Below are 21270 nucleotides of genomic sequence, written 5' to 3' on the forward strand. Positions count from 1 at the left end.
CTTCTTCACCCAGGTGAGGGCGCCAAATACCATCTTATTTTCATGTGGTCCAAAACATTTATTTCTGAGACGCACTGTTGTAAATCATCTCGATTATGTACATTGCACGTGTGAAACGGACACAAATTGATTTAGCCTACCACCAAGGTATAATTCAATAGGTAGCCTAGGTTACTTCGTTTCAGCGCCCAGGCCCCCTTTACTCTGTTCCACAGAATTTTAGTCTCTTTGTCATAACTGGTCTGCAAAGAAATACATTTTCACAAACTTCAGATAGCCAGGCCATTAAATAGAACTTGATAAAACGCATAGTGGCCTATAGCTTGTAATGATGGAAGAACACAACAACTGAACCATGAGTATAGCTTTATTTTAAACAAAGTCTCCTTGTACATTCAAAATATGATCTTTGTTGAAAAACAAGGTCTCATTCTGTCTCAGGGTGTGCATAATGGATGTTCAAAGGGATACTTAAAATGAACGGAGAAAATATAAAAAGTTCTCTATGTGTGTGATGTTACTTAAAACATAAAAAGTGAATATTGCAACAGGCGAGCAAACATATGGCAAAGAACAACAATGTGGTAAAGAAAGCCATTTCCCAGACATTTTCCAAAACAAATGTGTCAACAACTTTCAGGATATGCACCTGTAGTCACGATGAAGGGGTGGGATTTAACAGTAAGTCACTGAGAATGCACATCAGCTTTCAAGAATGGATGAGGACAGAGGTCAGTTGTACTCAAGGGCACTACAGGAGGATCACTTCATAACAAGCATGTATTGCCGTGTTCCAACAATTAAATATCAGTGTAATTTATGTGTCTCTGACCAGAGCTGATAAGGGATCACTACCAACATATAGAGCGAAGACAGGTACAGGCATTTTATGTGAGGAAGCAGCTAAGTGTCCAACCACACAAAAGGGGAAGTTTAGGGGAGCAAATACACACCAACACTACAGTGCCAAAATAATAACTACTGGCAAAAATCCACATTCCAGACAGAAAACATTCATTCAGCATTCAATGGCAAATAAAAAGTCATCATAGGCATTCAGAGGCAGGGGCTCACCGTATCATTTAAAAACACAACAGCAGTACTTCAAATAAAAATGCACTGTTTTTAAAAAGGAAAGCTGTCGTCGGGACACTTACAATATTCACACTAATTCTGCTTCAAAATAGAGATCTATAGGATTATTAAATTATATCTAAAATATATATATATATGTATATATATAAATAGCCCTATCCCTCAATGGACATGGCGACGGCACAAAACACAGTTGAAATAATCTTGTGGGATGGTTCCAACCATGCACTTCTACCACAAACTCTATTCCGGAGGCCAAGTGGTCATGGTAGTGTCAGGTGGCCCCTCTGCCTTATCTGAGTCCTCCTGTTTTGGAGCCAATGCCACCCCATCCCACCCCACCCCTCTCCCCTAGAAGTTCCCCCTGTGCGCCTTTCTGAAAAGCACATGAGTATAAACGGAATGCAACAGAGTTAGTACAGGGCGACGCTGTTGTGTTCAGGCGATCAGCTGGAGGTGAGAGAGGGGACGTTGGGATGCGGTGTCCCCGACCACCCGGGGCTAGGCAGGCCGAGGGACACACTGTGCACTCGCTGGTGGGTGGGCCTAGACGATGGGCGCTGATCTGTCATTGGTGACTGTGGGTCGTAGTTTAACGGTAGCAAATGGGTTCCCTCCACTGTAAGAGAGAAGACAAGGTTTATATGGCTAAAGTAGTTATTGACGTTTGTAAATGGTCTGCTAACAGTAGATGAAACTCAACGGGCCCTAATTTGTTTGATAGGGCAAAGTGCAAAGTCTTAAGTATTTAAATCTAAATAAAGTTAATAACTAGGCAAAAACAATGAACTAATTTAACACCGTGACCAAGGCCTCATCCGCAAACATTGGGGAGTCAGATCACTACGTCCACATGTCACATGGCAGCTATAGTTCAAGAAGTTTGCTTGTTAATAGACTTTGCACTTTTGCCCGCCATTTCAATTAGGGCCCACTGTCTTAAGTTACTCACCCCAGGAAAGGTGGCTTGGAGATTCCATTTGGTACACCCTGTTCAGAAACGTAAAGAAAAGATGCAGGTATAAGAATGAGGAACTCAAACACATATTTCATCTCCATTCCCCGAGTGGAGACTTGGCCGACATTTTGGACTGACTGGTTCAATCAGGATGTCAACAAATCATTCTGAAAAACTGCAGCCCCAGCGCTGAGGGCGAACAGTGTGTACACGATGACCTCACCGCACACGTCAGGAATCCTGATCATCTGGAAATGCCGGCACTCTCCATCTCTCTGCACTGACAATCACACAACTCCCGACTCGAGTGAGCGCAAAAAAGAGCCGTTTCAAAACTAGATATTATCTCCTCCAAAAATCACACTGAAGATATACGGGTGTGTAAGTAAACACCAATCATTAGTAAATACTTCCTAAAATGTTTTGAATTGTTGCAGTTCTTCCGACTGACAGTATCTAATTACAAAACGATCACTGTGCAGTGCACTACATCGTTTTCAGGTGACAGTAGGACAAACATGATGGTTTTACAGAACCAAAACAACACACCATAAGCCATCAACAGTATCTCCTCCACCCCAAACCCCACCCCACCCACTGGCCACCACCAGGGGGCAGGCTGGCATCGGGAGGTGCTGCTGACGAGTGCCGTGGGTCTCCGGGGGCCCTTGGCCAACACCTGTCCACCAGCCTGCCTGCCTGGGACTCTCCACCCACACACCTCGGTGGGTGGCAGGCAGGCAGGCAGTGTGCGGTCGGTGGGTGGCAGGCAGGCAGGCAGGCAGTGTGCGGTCACCATGCTCTGCAGTCACCTGACCAAGCGGTCATCATGCTCTGCAGTCACCTGACCACACCTGAAGTTTATCAGTGTGTGTGTGTGAGTGTGTGTGTGTGTGTGTGTGTGTGTGTGTGTGTGTGTGTGTGTGTATGTACTCTATATGTGTCTCTGTGTGTGTGTGTAGTTCTTGCCACTGATGAGCATTGCTGTGTGCGGATGGCTGGCTGTGTCTTGCTGGAAAGTCTGAGACAGCAGTCCATGGCGGGGTGCAACAGGAGCGGGAATGGAGCCAGAGACTCTCCAGGCTCCGAGGGCTGTTTGGGGGGGGGGGGGTTCAGCTGGATCAGGGTTCAGCTGATGCAGGGATCGGCTAATTGATGCCGTGGACGTGCCGAGCTCCGCGTTGGCTCAGCGCCTGTCCCTGTCTGACTCGGCGTCTCCCTCACTCCCTCCCCGCGTCTGCACCTCGCCGTTTACCTCTCCATCTGTCAAGTCTCCCTCGTCTCTCGCTTTTTACTCCTCTCCGTTTCCTCCTTTGCTTTTCTCTCCATCTCTGACACTCTCAAGGACTCTGTCTGTGTACATGATTTTCACTGTTCCTTACAAAGGCAATTTTTTTTATTTTTCTTTCAATGTCATGTCACTGTCCCTCCTTCTCTCTTTCATTTCTCTCTTTCATTTCTCTCTCTCTCTCTCTCTCTCTCTCTCTGCTTCAGTGCAGACACAGAACCAGGCTGGGAGCATTTTTGAAATGTCTATTTATTATTGTGGAGATGACAGCAGCGCTGTGCATTCCGTGCTCCCTCCCAGTTCTTCGTCTTTAGCCGTCGCTTTTTGCTCGGCAGTAAAAGGGGAGGAGGTGACTGCAGATCACCCTGCAGCCTTTCCCCTTATTATACGCGCCTCCACTGAAAGCCTCCGCACACGCACGCACACACACACACACACACACACACACACACACACACACACACACTCACATACACACACACACACACACACACACACGCATATAGGGCCCATTGATATTCACAGAGTATTCATGGTGTGGTCCATTTGTCGGCTCCAGCAGAGTCTCTAGCCTCAGGGAAGGAAGGGGGATGGAGGGAGGGGGCGGAGGAGGCCAGAGATGGGACTGACTGTTTAGCGAGTCCCTTCACTGGGGTCGGCCGGCCAGTGCTCTGGTGCCCGTTTCAGGTTTGTCCCCCCGGGAGGCAACCAAATCCAGGGAGAGAGACAGAGATGGACTGGGATTGGAGGAGATGTTGCCGCATGGCTGGGCCTGCCTGTGAAGCGACGGTGCGGGGAGAGAGCAGAGAGGTCCTCTGTGCTCAGTGGCAGTGATCGCTTTTGATAAGTCAGTTAAGGGGATTTGTGAGGAAAAACACGACAACCGAGAGATTGTTTCCAACGTCCAACTCCAACGTCCAACTCTGACTGATTTTTTTTTTTCACGCTATTTGTCAGAGTGGAACTTGAGTGCTATTTCACTTTAAAGTACTGCCTGGGCCTCCTACAGTACACAATCACACAGTAAATAATATCTCATATTGGCCGGTCATCTTTGCTCAACACACTCAAAATATGAGACAGAGCTGAATCGACTATTCCATCCCTTCGTCCCACATCTCTCTCTATCACTTCACTCACTCACTCCCTCATTTCCTCCCTCCCTTCCTCACTCACTCACTCTCTCCCTCCCTCTTTCACTCACTCTCTCCCTATTTCCTCCCTCCCTCTCTCCCTTTTTCATTCTCTCTCTCACTCACTCACTCATTCACTCACCCCCTTATTTCCTCCCTCCCCCACTCACTCACAACGCTACTTTAAGGGCCCTAGCGGCTGTACTGACCATGCTGTCGGGAGAGGGCCTGGAGGTCTTGATGGGGCTGGTCGAGTCGGTGTAGTCGGCCGGTGGCAGGAGCACGGGACTCTCCTCCTCCTGGAGGTCAGCTGCCCCTCCATACCCATGTGAGTCCATCCTGCGGGACCCCAAAAGAGAGAAGGCTCAGAGACTTACACCACTTCAAAGAATTATGGACATATCTCCAGCTTTATCATTAATTTTGTTTATGAGACACGGTCAGAGCCCAGATGCACACGGTGATGCACTGATTAAATTCCAAGGCACGATTAAACGTCATCTTTGGTGCGGCATGGTCGGTCTTCAGAATACAAATGACGTTTCAAGTGGTTTTTTCAGTGGAAACTGGGTTAGATGTGCATCCCAGGCTTAACAGAGACAACAAAAAACATGTCTGATGTCTAAGATCAGAAACAATAGGCACTGTCTTAGGTGAAAGGTTTTTATTCTCTGCAGTTCAAGTCTACGCTGCAGTGGTGATGCAACACAGGCTTACCTGTTTGTCAACGCTGGCTCGCCGTAAGGCCGGCAGTAAGATGACGGAAACCATCCACGTCTGTCGAGACAACAAAGAAATTGTTAATCAAAAGCAGAAAGGCACACACAAAGCACAGTTAATCAAATTCCATTCTGTCTATGAAAAATGCTTTTGTGTGTATAGTGTGTGCGTGTGTGTGTGTGCATGTGTGTGTGTGTGTGTGTGTGTGTGTGTGTGTGTGACACTTAGTCACCAGGAAGCTAAGTGTTTAGTGGAAATGACTAGGGCACTAAGTGGGACATACATGTCAACGTCTGCATTATGCCATTAGCGACTTGAATGAAAGAAATCACTGTGTGGCTGCTGCACCTCACAGTTCTACTGCTGCAAATCATTAGGTAAAAAGTCATCTCTAAAAACATGTCAAGATATGGTTGCTAAGAAACTGCCTTACAGAAGCCACTGCTGTTTACGTCCTGGCAAAAGTGAGCCTTGAAAAATTCAATAAATCGCTTCTTGTCAAGCTGTTGGATAAAAATGGAAAAAAAATAACCTTAGCTGACCTCTTAAGTGAAGAAGACTTTGTAATACTAACAAGCTGCCTTTACACACGCCTAGCTTTAAATGACACCTCCTTGATGGCACTTTATATCATATCCAGTCACTGTCGCTTGTTGGAGTTCTGTTTGTCTGCGTCTAGTGCAAGACAAAGGGAGGGCGGGTTCAATAAAGGGAGGGTCTGAGAAACCAGGGGAACGGCCCTTTAGTGTTATCTGACCTTGTGGACCATATCACTACACTGCGTTTTGGCCCTCTGAGCCTAGTCATAACGTGGTGTAATGGCGCTTGGGAGTATCTTAAACACCCATTAGCTAGCCAGATAGCAACCGGCGATGCCATGGGAACGCACCTACGCGTTGGAGCATTGACGAGGACATTAGCGTTTTCGAGACTGACCGCGTCTGTCCGCTTGTGGCCTCGCCCCTGGCCCTGGGGCCCTCTGACCTGAAGGGTAGCGACCGTCTACTTTGACCTTCTATTAGCCAGAGCTGTGCTGTGAGTGTGTGTGTGTGCCTCATCTGGCATGTCAAGCATTCCCAGAGAATTCTCTGAAGCAAATCAGGAGCGAGAAAAAAAATTAACAAAAGGCCAAGAACAAGTATTTCCACTCCGGGGCTCAGCAGGGGAGGGTGACTGTGTGTGTGTGTGTGTGTGTGTGTGTGTGTGTGTGTGTGCGTGTGCGTGTGCGTGTGCGTGTGCGTGTGCGTGTGCGTGTGCGTGTGCGTGCGTGTGTGTGCGATGGCTACATAGTTGAAGGAATGCGTTTCTAGTCTTTGGTTTCTAGCAACCATATCAGTGATGCTATGTAAACCTATGCAAACACTCAGACTGATTCTTGGACATAATGTGTGTGTGTGCAACCAGTCATGCATGCGATCTGGCATGCAATGAGAACACACTTTTGCAAGTCAGTGCTTCAAAACCCTCCCACTCTGGGGAGTCAACATTACTGTGTTCTATCATCTTTGAACATCACAGATTTCAAAAGAGGTCAGAGTTCGACTCTCCTGCATATGTGTCCTATGTATCAGGTACAATGACAAAATGGTAATGATCAACCATTTGCATTTAAAACGTATAACTTTACAATGGAGTACAAATGGAGAATGGAAATCTTCAAACCCCACAAAATAACTTGAACACACCCCTCAAAAACAATTACTTCCCAAACCAATTCAGGCAGTGTGAGTCTCAGTTCCCCAGTAAGAACTCAAGAGCTAAGAACTCTAGCAGAAGTACTCTTCTACACTATAACACAGTAAGTAAGGAAAAAGAGTCTGTCTGATATGAGGTATAATGGGACCACTCTGACCCACAGTGTATTCCATTACTGAGAAAATAATCCCCATCCATCATCAACGTCTACTGCAGAAACACTCAGCCGGTATGGGAGATAATGGAAGCTGGACCCACAGCCCGGGTCAAAGTTGCTGGTACTTTCCACCACCCCTGCCCCCACCACCTCCATCACCTCCGCCGCCCTCTCACTGGCCACCCCCGGGCCTCAGCACTCACTGTCCAGTCTTCTCCAGCTCTCCGTACAGCCAGCCGTCCTTCTCCTCCTGGATGAGCAGGGTGATGAGGTCGCCGTCGTCAAAGCTGAGCAGCGTGTCGTTGTTGCCGGCCGTGTGGGGGAAGATGGTGAGCACGCGCGGCTTCCGAACGTTCATGTCGCTGGACACCGAGGTCGACCGCGACAGGCCACTGCTGCCGAGACTGTCCTGGTCTGTACATTCTTGAGTGAATGGGGAATGCCATTAAGATTAGCATGGCTATTTAGAAAAACAATTTAACTCACAAATAATTGCATTTATTACCAAGTAACATGATCTTAACATAAAATATTAAAAAACATCAAAAGGTCAAAATCCCTGTGCACAGCTCTTCTTGTTCCAGGTGCTGATGGTGTGCAGTATAACTATTGAAAAGTCAAAAGAGTAGTATACATCACACACTGGAGGGTATATTTTGCTGCTTTGCCAGTGTGCGATGTATACTACTCTTTTGACTATTAAAAAAACATGTTAAAATGAAAAAGTGGTACATTATGAAATGGAAAACTTTGTGTAGCATATGAACTTTTCAGATTCTTGGCATGAGAGCTTGACGGACTTAAATGAACCCCGTGACAAAGGCTTACCATTCCTGTATCCAATTCCCATGCCTCACAACGCCCCCACGCCCACATTTCCCCACACAGTTTAGGAGTAAGAGATTTCATTAGAACCGGGTGGCTCAAAATCGATGCAATGGCTTCATTACCTCCTCCAGTTCCTCTCCTCATGTCTTTTTAAAAGGTCAGTGCACATGTCATAACTGAAACATGCACCTTCCCACAGGATGACCAACATCCCTGGGGAAGGTGGACCGATCTGCCGGCGTCAGCACCACCTGCAGTAACAGTGCAACTAAAGAGAGCGAGCGGGCGGGCGGTGACGCTGGTCAGTACCTGAGTTGAGGTCAATGGAGATGGGGCTTCTGGGGATGTCCTGTGTGAACATGTTGGCCAGAGGACTGATCTGGGCCTTCAGGGTGGGGGCAGGTGGGGGCCCCACCGTGTCCGAATTGTTCTGGAAAAATCAAAACGGCAAGACTGAGACCAGGAAATAGTATGAGGGGGTGGGTGGGGGGCGACACCATTCATCCCAACATTTGGGCATCTGGTTTCTCTCTTTGTTGACTTCAGGTCTTGCTGGCAAAACCTGTAATACTGAGGCTCTATCACCGACTGAAATATCAAAGTTTATTTGGCCCATGAAGGGCAAAGAGTGAATGAAAACTATGCTGTTTTACTGCCTTTGAATGTTTATCAAGATAACAGCCATTTTATCAGCTTGGATGCTCACATTACAACCTAATAAAAACTAACTATGTGGTATTTCAGTAAGGTGTTGGCTTTCTATCCGATTCTACTCTCTCGGTATTGGCGATAGGAGCTCTTCAACTTACTTAACTCAACTTCCTCAATTCATCCTATCAAATGAATGCTCCACGTACCAGAGTGCATTGTTCACCATCTTCAACATGATTCAATTGACAATTTATTGCAGCAGATAAGATAACCAACTCAAGACAAAGATAAGTCAATCTCGGTGATGCGCTCTTGTAAGGAGGTGGTGGAGGATGAGCAGGTAGCTGATCCTCCACCACCAGGTAGCAGGTAGGAGGATCCGCAGGTGGAGTGGACTCACCCTCGCTAAGCGCTCCATGAGGGGGGAGGCGTCTGGGGTCATGGACACTGGTGTCTGCAGACCCTCGATCATGGTCATCACGCTGTCCGGCACCTTGGTGGCATCGCTGCACTTGTCTTGCCAGGTGGGCAGCTTGTCTGTCAACATCTCTTTGGCCTGTGCCAATAACACAGGGCATAAAATGGGTATAATTTACAACAACACAGTGAACACACCCACCAATAATGTACTGAAATGTGCCTGAGCTTGGCTGGAAATATGGTTATGGTTATAGAATTGGGCAGACGCTTCTAAGTAGTATACTACTTTAAAGTATATATATAGTAGTATATTACTTTATAGTATATAATACTATAACTTTATACTATGGTATATATAATACTATAAATTATAATACTATAAAGTATAGTTATCAATCCAGAAAAATATTACGATATTTTAGGACTCAGGAGGCCTTTTCAAATAATCTTAGGTGTCCAATAGGGTAATATGAGAATGTTTTGTGATTGGCAGCCTCACCCTGACGTGGAAGCTGGACATCTGATTGGCGAAGGTGCAGTGCTTGTCCACCAGGAAGCAGAAGCGTCTCTTCTCCTCCAGCAGCGCCTCTCGGCAGCCCTCGGCGATGAACTTCTGCATGTCCACCTGGCGCGAGGAGATGGATCGGACACACTGCAGGGAGAGGGGAGAGGAGAGATGGCATCAGCTCAGCCCAGTGCAGAGAGAGGCATGGTGGGGTACACAGGGCTGCTTATCACTCTCCAACACCCAGCCCTCCCAACAGGGAGGAGAGGAGAGGAGAGGTACACACATGCACACACACAAACAGGTACGCAAACACACACACACACACACACACAGACACACACCCACACACACACACACACACAATCTTAAGGCAATAACCTGCTCACATACATCCATCCAGTGAGATGCTATTCATATCACACCATTTTAAATCCTAGCAAAACCAAAACATGTGATCTACGTGTACAGATTTCTACAGATGACATTTTAGAGTATATTACTGACCTACTTCTCTATATGTATATATCTATATGTTTACAGTCTGTCTGTAAAGGCAAAAATAAGGGGGGCACGATAAATTGTTTAGTTGCGTGACCACACGTTATGTTCAAAGTCCATAGTTCATACCATCAGTGAAAAGAAAACAGCTGTTTGAGCTTTCTGTCAGAATTCGTGCTTTGCTCCTCTATGGAAACCATTCCACCCCACAACACCCCATTTCTTCTCTGACAAGAGTTGTCATAGCGACAGTGAAAATGGTCCATCTCCCTGGTGTAGGTTTCAGTCTGTTGTCACAACCCTTCCCTTTAATGTCTGGCTCCACTTTCACTCCCTGTGCCCCTATCCCCGGCGACAAAGCTGCTCGCTTCTCTCCGAGACCGAACAAGTGCCTACTGTGCTTCCATTTCTCGCCATGTCGCATCTGCTGACACACACCAACCCCAATTACACGACAGGGGGTTCAGGGGGTTTAAGGAGACGTCAAACTACTGCTCTCATGTGTGTGTGTGTGTGTGTGTGTGTGTGTGTAAAATTCATATGAAATTTACGTGGCTTTTGCCTGCACAGTGAGGAGAGGCTGGAGAGGTGTGTGAGAGGAGAGGAGGGAAGAGAGGGACACTTTAAATTTGACCTCCAGTCAATACTCGGGAGAGCGAGAGACCTCAATCGCCTTGGACCAGACTATTAACTACAAATAATTTTTCTGCTGAACGCGGTAACATCGACCGGCGTGTTCAGATGCCACGCTGTAAAGACAACAACAAAGATGAATGACAAAACACTCCTGACTTCTAACATACTCAAACAAACTAGACATGGATTTTAAAAAAAAGTCCACCAAGCATAAAAAGCTCTGTTGGGGATATATAATTGGTATAGTTATTCTGCTGATTGGTACACGAGGGGTGACAAAAACAAACAAACAAACAACAACAACAAACAACACCAACAACACTGATTTTGGTTGAGCCCTGCCTGTGCTTACGGGCACAGTGAAACCCATCTCCCCCTGCCTGCAGCACCACATTGATTTACAGCACAAAAGGAGCCGGGGTGCTTAATGCACGCACGCTAATGAGACGGAGAGCTGCCTTTGTGCCGGCTAATGGCTCGCAGGGCACCGAGTCAGGAGTGACATCACTCCGCTGGCCGCCTCCCACGGCTAGCTCGCACAGGACAGGTACTTTCGTTGTGGGCGTGGGGTCAAATGGGGGGGGGGGGGGCACAACAGAGAAATTACCTCTGTCTGAAAAGGAGGGACACATGGAAAAGGTGCCGCACCAATGCAAAGAATCTGCCTGAGGCTGAAGGCGTGGTGCTGGGGAGTTTAGTTTGGTTTTGTGGGTTTCATGGTTTGTACTCAAGGAATATTTTCACATTCATTTGTTCCTTATACAAAAGCATGAAAAGAATTCTTGAATTTCCCCTAGGGATCAATAAAGTATATCTATCTATCTATGAGCATATAAATGTAGCATACTATGGTGTTTGGAAGTAGCACAGTGACAGACTGCCCTTGGAAACATCAAATCAGATGGAGCATAAAGCGCATGGGATTTTATGCTAAATACTTATGAAACAGGGTAAATGGGAGTCATTGTTCTGCACTATATGCAGGCAAAGATCACAGACACGCCACCTACACACTCAAATGTCCTGCGGACCACAAACAAAACAACATCAAACTGCCACACAGATCAACACTGTAGAGCAAACTCAATTTAAATACCAGACTAAACAGGACAAATGGTTAGGACAGTTTGCATTTATCGTTAGCATATAATTCTTAGTATTGTGCGACTAGGTTATTTTCCAGCCTAATCCTATTGATTATATAAATGGCATAATTTATAATAATCTGACTCAATTTGAAATAAGGCATATTGGGCATTATGTATGATATGTTTAGTAAGTTATTTCACTGTGCTGTTGTGGACTTCATAACCTTTGTATGACTATGAATTAGGTCCGCTTGTTTAGACGGGTCACGTGTGACCTCACCTCATTCTCCTTGACCTCGTACTTAGAGGAATGCTTCCCCTGGCTTTTCCTGCGCAACTTCTTCAGGTCCGACTGCGAGCGGTCCAGGGAGTCCTGCTTGAGCTTGTGCTCTGACTGGTATCTTTTGAATGTGGCCTGGGGGGGACAGACGTGACACAATCGCTGCATCAGTGACAAAGTGAGAGCAAGATCTCTATGTGTGTGTGTGTGTGTGTGTGTGTGTGTGTGTGTGTGTGTGTGTGTGTGTGTGTGTGCGCATCATTACCCAAGCCCACACAGGTTTGGCTAGTCCAAGTTCAGGAAAAAGTAAAAGTCTCCCCCCACCCTCAACTGCTGTGTTCCACCAGCAGCATGTGTTCATAGGCACGCCACTTAAACATGTGCAATTGCACGTCTACAGCAAGAACCGGGCAGGATGTTCCAGAGCCGAAACCTCCCGAGTGTCTCTCCTCACCGTCATGTACTTGACATCCAGCTCGGTCTTCTTCTCCAGCTCGGCTATGATATCTCTGTGGAACTTCTTGAACTGGAGAGGAGAGAGTGGGGAGAGAGAGAAAAGGAGAAAGAAAGCTTTTTAGTTCGGATGCGACAGAAAGGGGTTTCTCAACAACACACACAAATGACCAGATGTAGAGCCAGGGAAGGTATGCGTGTCGTGGCTGATAACGGCACTAGAGGAGAAATCCTTATCAGTGGGGTCCGCTTATCGGGCGACCGTGGCGAAACATTAATATCGTTTTTTACGTCTGTGTGCTTCAGAGTTATGTCAGCTTGGAGAGCCACACGGTTACCTCAGCAATCAGTATGAAGTATAAAAACAGGCCACAATATTAGTACAGGTATTGGAACACACTAATAAGATGAAGTAAAATACTGCTGTTAAGCCAAGCCAAGCCAATGTGTGTGTGTGTGTGTGTGTGTGTGTGTGTGTGTGTGTGTGTGGTTGTCTGCACCACACAGTCCATCTGTGCACGGTTTTAATCTCCAGACTAATGGCGGTCTAATGGAGACCTCAGTCATCTCACTGTGACATTCTATTAGTGCTGGAGCGTCTCTCTCTCTCCCTCTACGAGCAAGCGACTGGATCAGATAAACGGATAAAAGGGATGGAGCGTTACGAAAAGGGAACGCTCTGAGCACTGTGTGTGTCCCTCGCATCCCTTCCCTGTTCCTGTCATGTGGTGTGGCAGACTCACCGTCTCCTCCAACTCCTGCTGGACCTTCTTTTGTGTCTCGGAAATCTCCATCAAAACAACACCTGTGGGAACACAATTCATCATCATCATCATCATCATCATCATCATCGTCATCTATAAGCCAGGCTTTCATTTCATTATTCTTCTGTTGTCTCCTTCAGATTAATCATGGTTTCAAGGAGTTAACCTAGTCTGTAGCAACAAATACCCAGACCACTGGAGACCCTGTACATCTTGTACATAACACAGGATGAAGGACCCTTTAAAGCTCTTTGCAAGATTACACAACCAGGATTCTTCAAGTGACCAAAACATATTTACATTTTAAGTACCATATGGCATTTGATGTGATAATGTCTGAACTGGCTCCAAGAAATGGCTGAAGTATGTCCGGTGTCTGATGAAAGTATATTGACATACAAATAATGAATTTCTGAACACTAGAACTAGCACCAGAACTTGTGAATATGCCGATTCATTTGGCAAGCTCATTTGTCGACGGCAGAGAACATGCCCGTCAGCCACAACAGAGAGGCGTCCCTGTCAATAATGATATCTCCAGAGGCCCAGACAAAACACACAAGACCCAGACAGACCATTCAAAGCAAGTGTGAACGCATGTATTACTCCCTCCCTCACAGTAAAAAGAGAGGGATCCAGGCATTCCACATTATCACCGAGAACAATATACAAATCGGACTGGAATATTCTGGTGGTGCCGTCTCTTACAAATGATGGGCCGTTTACCGGTGTTCAGTTTAGTCTGACCGGCCTGTAAATATGCCGCCTGGACCAGCTGCCTAGGAGAGCAAAGGGACCAGAATGAATCAGCATTGGGCTTTCCAAGCTCATCACACTGTTGTATTAGACACCAGGAGGAAGCACCTGGGTTGGTTAACGGCTGGCATTTTACAGCCACACCCCTGTTATTAACAGGTTATGGCATCTGGAACTGCAACTTGCGTAAACAAACCTCACTGAAAAGTAAACAAACAGAGCAACAACAACAACGACGACAACCACCACCGAGGCGCGATAACTGGCGGTGCGAAGGCGAGCTTCGCCGTGGAGAGTGGCACACGTGCTTATGACAGCAACATCCCCCTCGGGTAAAGGTCAGCAGAACGTGCTGGTAAATGCAGCCCTTTGTATGCGCGGCACGGGCGTGCATCGGCGCCGGCTGTTTTCACAGCTCTAGAAACAACCTGCAACCCCCCCCCCCCCCCCCCCAACCTGACCCCTGCGGAAAGGTTACCGCTCAAGTCATGAAAAAGCTGAGAGACACACCATTCCATGTCTCCCCTCTCTGAGTGTACTTACTCCCTCATGGAGTCAAAGTCCCTTTTGTCTGACTACTCATCTTGGATTAATCACAACAGCGATGGTTTTGGCTTGATCCAGTCAGACTGGATTGATGCCAGCGCAAGACATTACAGGAAAACAGGGTGTGTTCAACGACTGTGATCATCCATCTACCCTGCTTAGCTCCCGATCTAACACATGAAAGCCAGATTGGGAACACATAAACATCTCCATTTATAGCAGTGAAAGTGCCATCATGAGAAGAACACTTGTACTGGGGGCATCTCTGTGGACATCATGTCAATCCACTCCAACTACTAGTGAAGAAAAGTGATTTAGAATTCCCCAAGGAACACTGCAGCCCCAAAAACATAAACTAATAATTGACCTGCTCAAACACACCTTGTCACCCATGGGTGATTCATCATAATGAGTCTCAGACTCAGAGACTCAGGGTCCGGCTCTTTGGATTGTCCAACTGACTCTGAGTTTGGCTGATTATCACTGACCTATGGTCATCGGTATGTCATCCACTCATGACTGCTTGAATATAATGAAGAGCAAAACGCCATCCTCTATTGAAAATTGTTTTCTTTACAGTTAAATGGTTGAGTTTTGCAAAACTGGTTTGACTCACTAATATTACCTCATTCTGCCTCTGGTGTGTGTGTGTGTGTGTGTGTGTGTGTGTGTGTGTCTGTCTGTCTCTGTGTGTGTGCCCGAGTGTTCACATGGGCCTGTCAATCAGTCACTGAGAGGTTCTCGCAGCTTGTCTCGCCGCGTCTCATCCCGGACCGCTGCCAGACACAGCCATCCATTCTCACCTCCCTCCTCCTCATCACCAAGCCTCCCACTGCCAGGACACTCCGTGTGTGTGTGTGTGTGTGTGTGTGTGTGTGTGTGTGTGTGGGGAGGGTATTCATGCTGTGCAAAGGGAGTCGATTCACGGTGATGATTACACACAGCAGAGGTAGCTGCTCCTGCGGCAGATCATGTGCACATTTTGACAAGAGAGAACCTGAAATGATTGATTGCTGGGAGGGTGGGGTTGGGAGGTTGCGGGGGGGGGGGGGTTAAGCATGGCTCGGCATTGATTGTGATCTTCAGACCGCCGCCTCAAACGGGAGACGTGCAGGAACGAGTTAACAGGAAACCGTCAGCGAGTGCTCAACAGGTGTGTCTCTGTGATCGGTGCCAACCCTTTTGGCTGTCCCACCTTTTTTAAAAGCACTGGCGGCTGCTCAGCAACCCTGATACTGGGCTTAAACGAGAGTGCAGGGAGTGGCGCATGCAGCAAGGTTGCTAGGGATGAATTATTATGTTTTTTTCCCTTTCCCTGCTTCCTCCACCAGCCCCCACCACCACCCCCTCCACCTCAGACTGATACACCGCAGTGACTCAGAGTAGGAGCTTTAAAGCACGGGTGACTCAAGCAGAACTCCTGGAACACATGCACGCCCTTTTGTCAGCTTGATTTTGTTTTTTTTCTTTTCTGGGAAAATCCATGGCCGCTCATTACGGGCGGCTGGCTGGAGCCGCTAATGCTGGGAGGAAGGTGCAAGCTGAAGGTCTCCGAGGCAGTCAGCTCTTTAATGCTCGAGAGCACTTGACTTTAGAAAGAAAAAAAAAGAGTTGCCGTGTTTGCTTTGGTGGAGGCCACACTGTTTACACTGGGGCCACGCAATGCCCACACACTGGCTACAATCATTCCGGTCACCCACACAGTCCTCACCCTTGTCTAGCCTTCTCTCTCCCTCTCTCTCTCTCTCTCTCTCACACACACACAAACACACACACACACCCCCACACACACAAAGACCATTAGCAAGCTATTACATAAACAAAGTGAGACCCAAGTGCAATTACTGTGTTGCTTAAACACAGATAATGTGATACGTGGCATTTTAGATACGGGCTAGGTCTCTGTACTCATATGGTGCTGACTTTAACCCATGTGACCCCTCGGTGACCCATGAGATAAAGGGTGAAGAGACTGACAGTCAAGTGGAAAAGCTTTGTGAGCTCAGCACACCCTAGGAGTGTGAGTAACCCATGAGTAAAAGCCCTTGCAACATGGAGTAAGACTCATTTGTTGATATAAGGCTAGTCACGGCCTGCTTCTAACTAAAGACACATGAAACACAAAACTTAAAATTAAGACATGGATGAATCCTGCCATTTTGTCACTGTCTCTGCATTTCACAACATAAATAAATAAATCATGCTGCCAGTTACTTCAGTGACAAGGGCTCTATCTCCTGAGAGATCAGTGAGAGACAGAGAGAGCATAAACAGTGTGCAACAGTCCGTTTCAGGTGTGTGTCTGTGACGCAGGCGGAGACATCTGACAGGTGAAGGTACGTGACAGATGAGCAGAGGGGGAGCACAGTGGGTGGCAGGACACTGCTTACGCCCTGTTGACCACGGCTGCTGTTCTAGAGAGGAGGTGCGAGAGGTGAGGACAGAAAGAGAGAAAGTGAGAGAGAGAGTGTGTGTGAGAGTGAGAGAAAGTGAGAGAGAGAGTGTGTGTGAGTGAGAGAGAGAAAAAGTGAGAGAGAGAGTGTGTCTGTGTGAGAGAGAGAGAGAAAGTGAGGGAAGGGGGGGCTCAATAGTCCACACTCTCGGAAAAAAGCCTCTTGAGAACTTCTGACATTACTGTATGTCCTGGGACATGATGAATAAGCTCTCACCACACACACACACTCACACACACACACACACACACACACACACACACACACACACACACACACAGTGAGCATGCTTGTGGCCAACCCTGCGCCAGTTAACAAGATCAAACCTCCGCAGCCAAATCACATCTCCAATTGAGAGGCAAGACATTTAGCACCCTCTGCACTGGCCAGGTCATGCAACCCTCCCAGGCAGGGACAAGTGCCCCCAAACAGCCCGGGCCAGGCCACCAGAGCGAAACCCTTGTTCCCACCCCAAGAACAATGTCATTTCCCCTGTGGGGCAGGGCCTCCCCAAGCCCAGGGCTGCCCCTTCGGAGCTAACTTAGTGCTCCGCATAACTCTGCCAGCCTCTGAAAGGGTGGAAGGGTGGAGGGTCAAATGAAGCCCTTTGTTGGCTCACATTCCAACCTGGCTGCATTTCAATTCCATTCCGCTCCCCTGGGAGATGCCTAATATTCCATCTCGCATTACCACAATACCTCGAAAACATAAAAACAATCGCTTCTATATTAGACTACAGTGTCAATGGCATGTTTCATTTTTTGACAAGAAACAAGTTGTGTTTTCGAGGGTAAAAGCTTTTGATATTATTGTTCTGCCTGACTGTATACCCGTGGGGGCGTCTATAATAAGAGGTGCTCGCGCGCACCCAATCAAGAGCATTCTATGGCAGGAAGGAGCCGGGAAGTCTGGTTCCCTCTGTCATGCCTGCTCCTGTGTGTTTGCCTAGCTGGGCCACTTCACCAACGTTCTTATCAGAGACAAAGGGTGCCAATGAAGGGCTGTAATGATGGCGCAATCATTAGGTCTCATTAGTCGGACAAACATGGCCGTCACATCAGCAGTGGTGTTTGGCTGGTGTTTGGCGTCACATTAATCCTCATTTGAGGGAATCCTATGAGATACAGGTGGGTAAAATGTTGGGCGGTTATCAGGCGTTTGCTGGTCGTTTCTCTGTTTATCACAGACACATGGCCATTAAGAGATAAGCTTATTGATATATTCACACCGTTGCGTGAGCACCAAGTCAAAGCTCAACAGTTAAATGGACGTGCATATACACAAAGTGAGAGTTTGAACCCATTAAAATGCCATTTGACATATGGATAAGCCAACACATTCTTGTGCCCTGACAGTAATTGACAGCTTTGACAGTAGCTTGGGGGACTTCTTGGGGATGACTCAGTGAGCTTTCTTCTAATCTCAACAATTATATTGGCCAAAGAGAGAGAGAAAGAGGGGGGGGGGGGGGGGGGCAGAGTGTGAGGGGGGATCCAGCCCAAGACTACAGTGGCATACAGAAACACGCCTGCCTGTGTCTCGTCAGTGTTTAAAGGTTTTCTCAGAGACCTGGCGGACTGCACTAATGAAGGAGGGAGGGGGGTTTGTGGTGCGGCAGATGGAGCCAAGACGATGGTACGCTCTCTCAGGCTCTCTCTCTGTTTGCTCGGCGTGTTTGCATGCCGCCTTCAGCGCTACGTGTGAGAGAGTTCACACCGTCTGACCGGCCGTCTGCGTCTGAGAGGGGAGTGAGCCCAGCCACATAGCTGGAGCAACAGACACTGCGCCCATTGGCTGCAAAGGGACAACAGCCGGCCAGCAAAGCCAAAAAGCACCAGAAAGTCCCCCCCCCCCCAGTCCCCCCCCCCCCCCACACACACACACACACACACAGACACACACTAGGAGTGTCCTGGTAGTGGGAGGCTTGGAGAAATATGAACACACCATTGAGGGTCTGCAGACATTCATAATGATCTCAATAAATATTCTCTACAGTACATGAGTTATTATGATAGTCTCTTCCTTTCAGTCATTTTCCTTCATAATATAAAAAGCCATAGAGTACAAAAATAGGCAGTGCTATGGGCTTCCCTATCTATCTGAGAGACTGTGAAACAGTACAAGTGAGAGGCTAATGGAAGATGACAAATGAAGCAACGCTTTGAGGTGAGCTTCTAAATGCACTCTCCCCTCCTACACATGTGCATCCACCTCACTCACTCACACACACACACACACACACACACACACACACTGTCTGTGAGACCTTAATGAACACAATGGATACTGAATCACTGACAACAGAGCAAGTAGTCCAAACACATTGAGCAGTGCCTCTCTTCAGACACATGCGCTGCAGCAAAGCGAACTCTGTTTTTTCACTCAGGGCTGGATAGAGATGGGCTAATCAGCCCTGTGCTTTCCTGGCCACGTGTGCCACCATGACTCATTCTCCCTGGCGTTGGCGAAATGGCTGGTGAAGGCACAGGCTTCAGGACCAGCCTGGGGCGGGCAGACACTCACCCAGCTCTCTGGAGACCGGCGAGACGGCGGCGTTCTCTCCTATCTTGGCCACGGCGTCGAAGTACGCCTTCCCGGCCATGTTCATGGCTGTGATGAGAGGACAGAGAGCCGTTATGACATGATGCACTGATCTTTTGTAGTTTGTACACATCAATCTAATACAATTCAATAATCCTCACAGCACGGAGGCAGAGTACCTGTCACAGACTTCTCGTAGCTCTTTCCCAAGTTGACTAGGTTCCGCAGTGCTGGGTTGAAGCTTTCCACAACATTCTGTGAACAAAAGTGAAAATTGGCTTAAATACAACTGGACAAATAAACAGGAACAGAATATTGGTCTGTCTCCTTTCTCATTGGGATATACAGTGCCATAATGGTTGTGATGTAGAAATCATTTTACAGTGAAACTGTTTTTGGTGTTTGTGTGAATCAGAAAAAAAAACTATTAGCAATCTATTTTGCCTACTTTTTATTTATTGTAAAGTACAGTACACTGCTGTAACAAAGTATGCTTGAGACAAGATTGACCTTAGTCTACTGAGGATGATGCATGTCAGAGAAATCTCAAACCCTTCATCAAGTTGTAAACTTTTTAAAGGCAAAGAGAGGATTGTTTATACAATCCATAACACAAAAATAGCCCAGCAGAACTTTTAATCATTAACTTCTTAATTGAAGCAGGCCAGACCAAAGTCCTTGTGAAGACGTCCCTGAGCTAAGTCTCTAGAGGAATGCAGCTCCCCACCAGACACGTCGGGTAGTTCTTCTTTCAATTCCCCAGGCACACCCTCAACAGAACAATGCAAAGTCAGGTATGCAACTTTTACACCCCACAAAAACAGGTTCCTTCACTCCATCCCTGAAACCAGCTCTAGCTGGGGAAGGTTAACGTACTGTGAAATAAGTCCCTGTCACTTTCAAGTGTTTTAGGTGCATTTGGGAAAGACAAGGTATAGTTCAGGTAGAGGAGAAAGACAACGCTTGCAAATTAAGATTAATCTAAGACTGTGTTTAGACGCTCAGGACGTCACTACAACATAGTTTGTTTTGAGCTCGAAACCGATGCCATTTAATCACTTGGGGACAATAGGATTTTTTCTAAGAGTAGGTTAGGCTACCATTAAATAGCCTACCCTTTAGAGATAACAGTCAGGTTAGCCTACAGGTGCAATGTGACCGACATAACGTAGCCCATATAATAGGCTACCAATACTAGACAGGACATGTGTTTTGTTTCTAGCCATAGCCATAGCCTATGTAGAATTAGGCATGCTTGTGTTTTTAGACACTCCTCGAGCAAATAAATATAAAAGTCAATAAAAACCTTCACCATGGCACCCACTAATCGCAATCTGAACGCGCTATTTACCTTGTATGTACTTTCAGTAAGCTTATTCACGTCCTCTGGGTCTCTCGACATGTTGTTGGTTATTCCTGAAAGCCCACCGAAAGAGAGAGCAGTAGTATCCCCACACAGAATGTAAATCCAATGTTGAACAGCCTTCTCTTCGGCTTAAACTGGTCTCCGCTTGCGTAGTTTAATCAGAAATAATCAAAGTCAAACCTCTCCAGGACTGGGTGGAATTGAGTCAGCGCAACTGTGCGCCCGTGGCGAAACCACAGACTACGACCTGTAGTCAAACTTCCCTGCGCTGCGAAGGACATGAAAGGTGGGATTCGTGACGTCATGGTCGTTGTTATGCACTTTCGATGATGTGCAAGCTAGGTATTGCTGTCAAAATTGACGTCTTCAAATCTATGGCATCAGTTTTTGGTAGTAATTAGGCTACTAAGATGAAAGTAGCCTGATTATCACC

General features: G+C 47.0%; 1 protein-coding gene across 1 annotated transcript; it reads right to left on the minus strand.

Annotated features, from left to right (window-relative positions):
- Window positions 1-349: 349 nt before the first annotated feature.
- On the minus strand, window positions 350-21093 carry baiap2l1a (BAR/IMD domain containing adaptor protein 2 like 1a). Its single transcript, XM_042081996.1, has 14 exons — window positions 20823-21093; window positions 19651-19726; window positions 19454-19540; window positions 13152-13213; window positions 12410-12481; window positions 11956-12090; window positions 9445-9597; window positions 8926-9081; window positions 8184-8304; window positions 7250-7469; window positions 5192-5251; window positions 4684-4813; window positions 2048-2085; window positions 350-1714 (listed from the first exon to the last, which is right to left on the minus strand). Exons 1-14 carry the CDS (start codon window positions 20871-20873, stop codon window positions 1642-1644), a joined length of 1434 nt encoding a protein of 477 aa, XP_041937930.1. The 5' UTR covers window positions 20874-21093; the 3' UTR covers window positions 350-1641.
- Between the last annotated feature and the right edge of the window lie 177 nt (window positions 21094-21270).

The sequence above is a fragment of the Alosa sapidissima genome, chromosome 24 (genome assembly GCF_018492685.1).
Source record: "Alosa sapidissima isolate fAloSap1 chromosome 24, fAloSap1.pri, whole genome shotgun sequence".
Taxonomy (NCBI): domain Eukaryota; kingdom Metazoa; phylum Chordata; class Actinopteri; order Clupeiformes; family Clupeidae; genus Alosa; species Alosa sapidissima.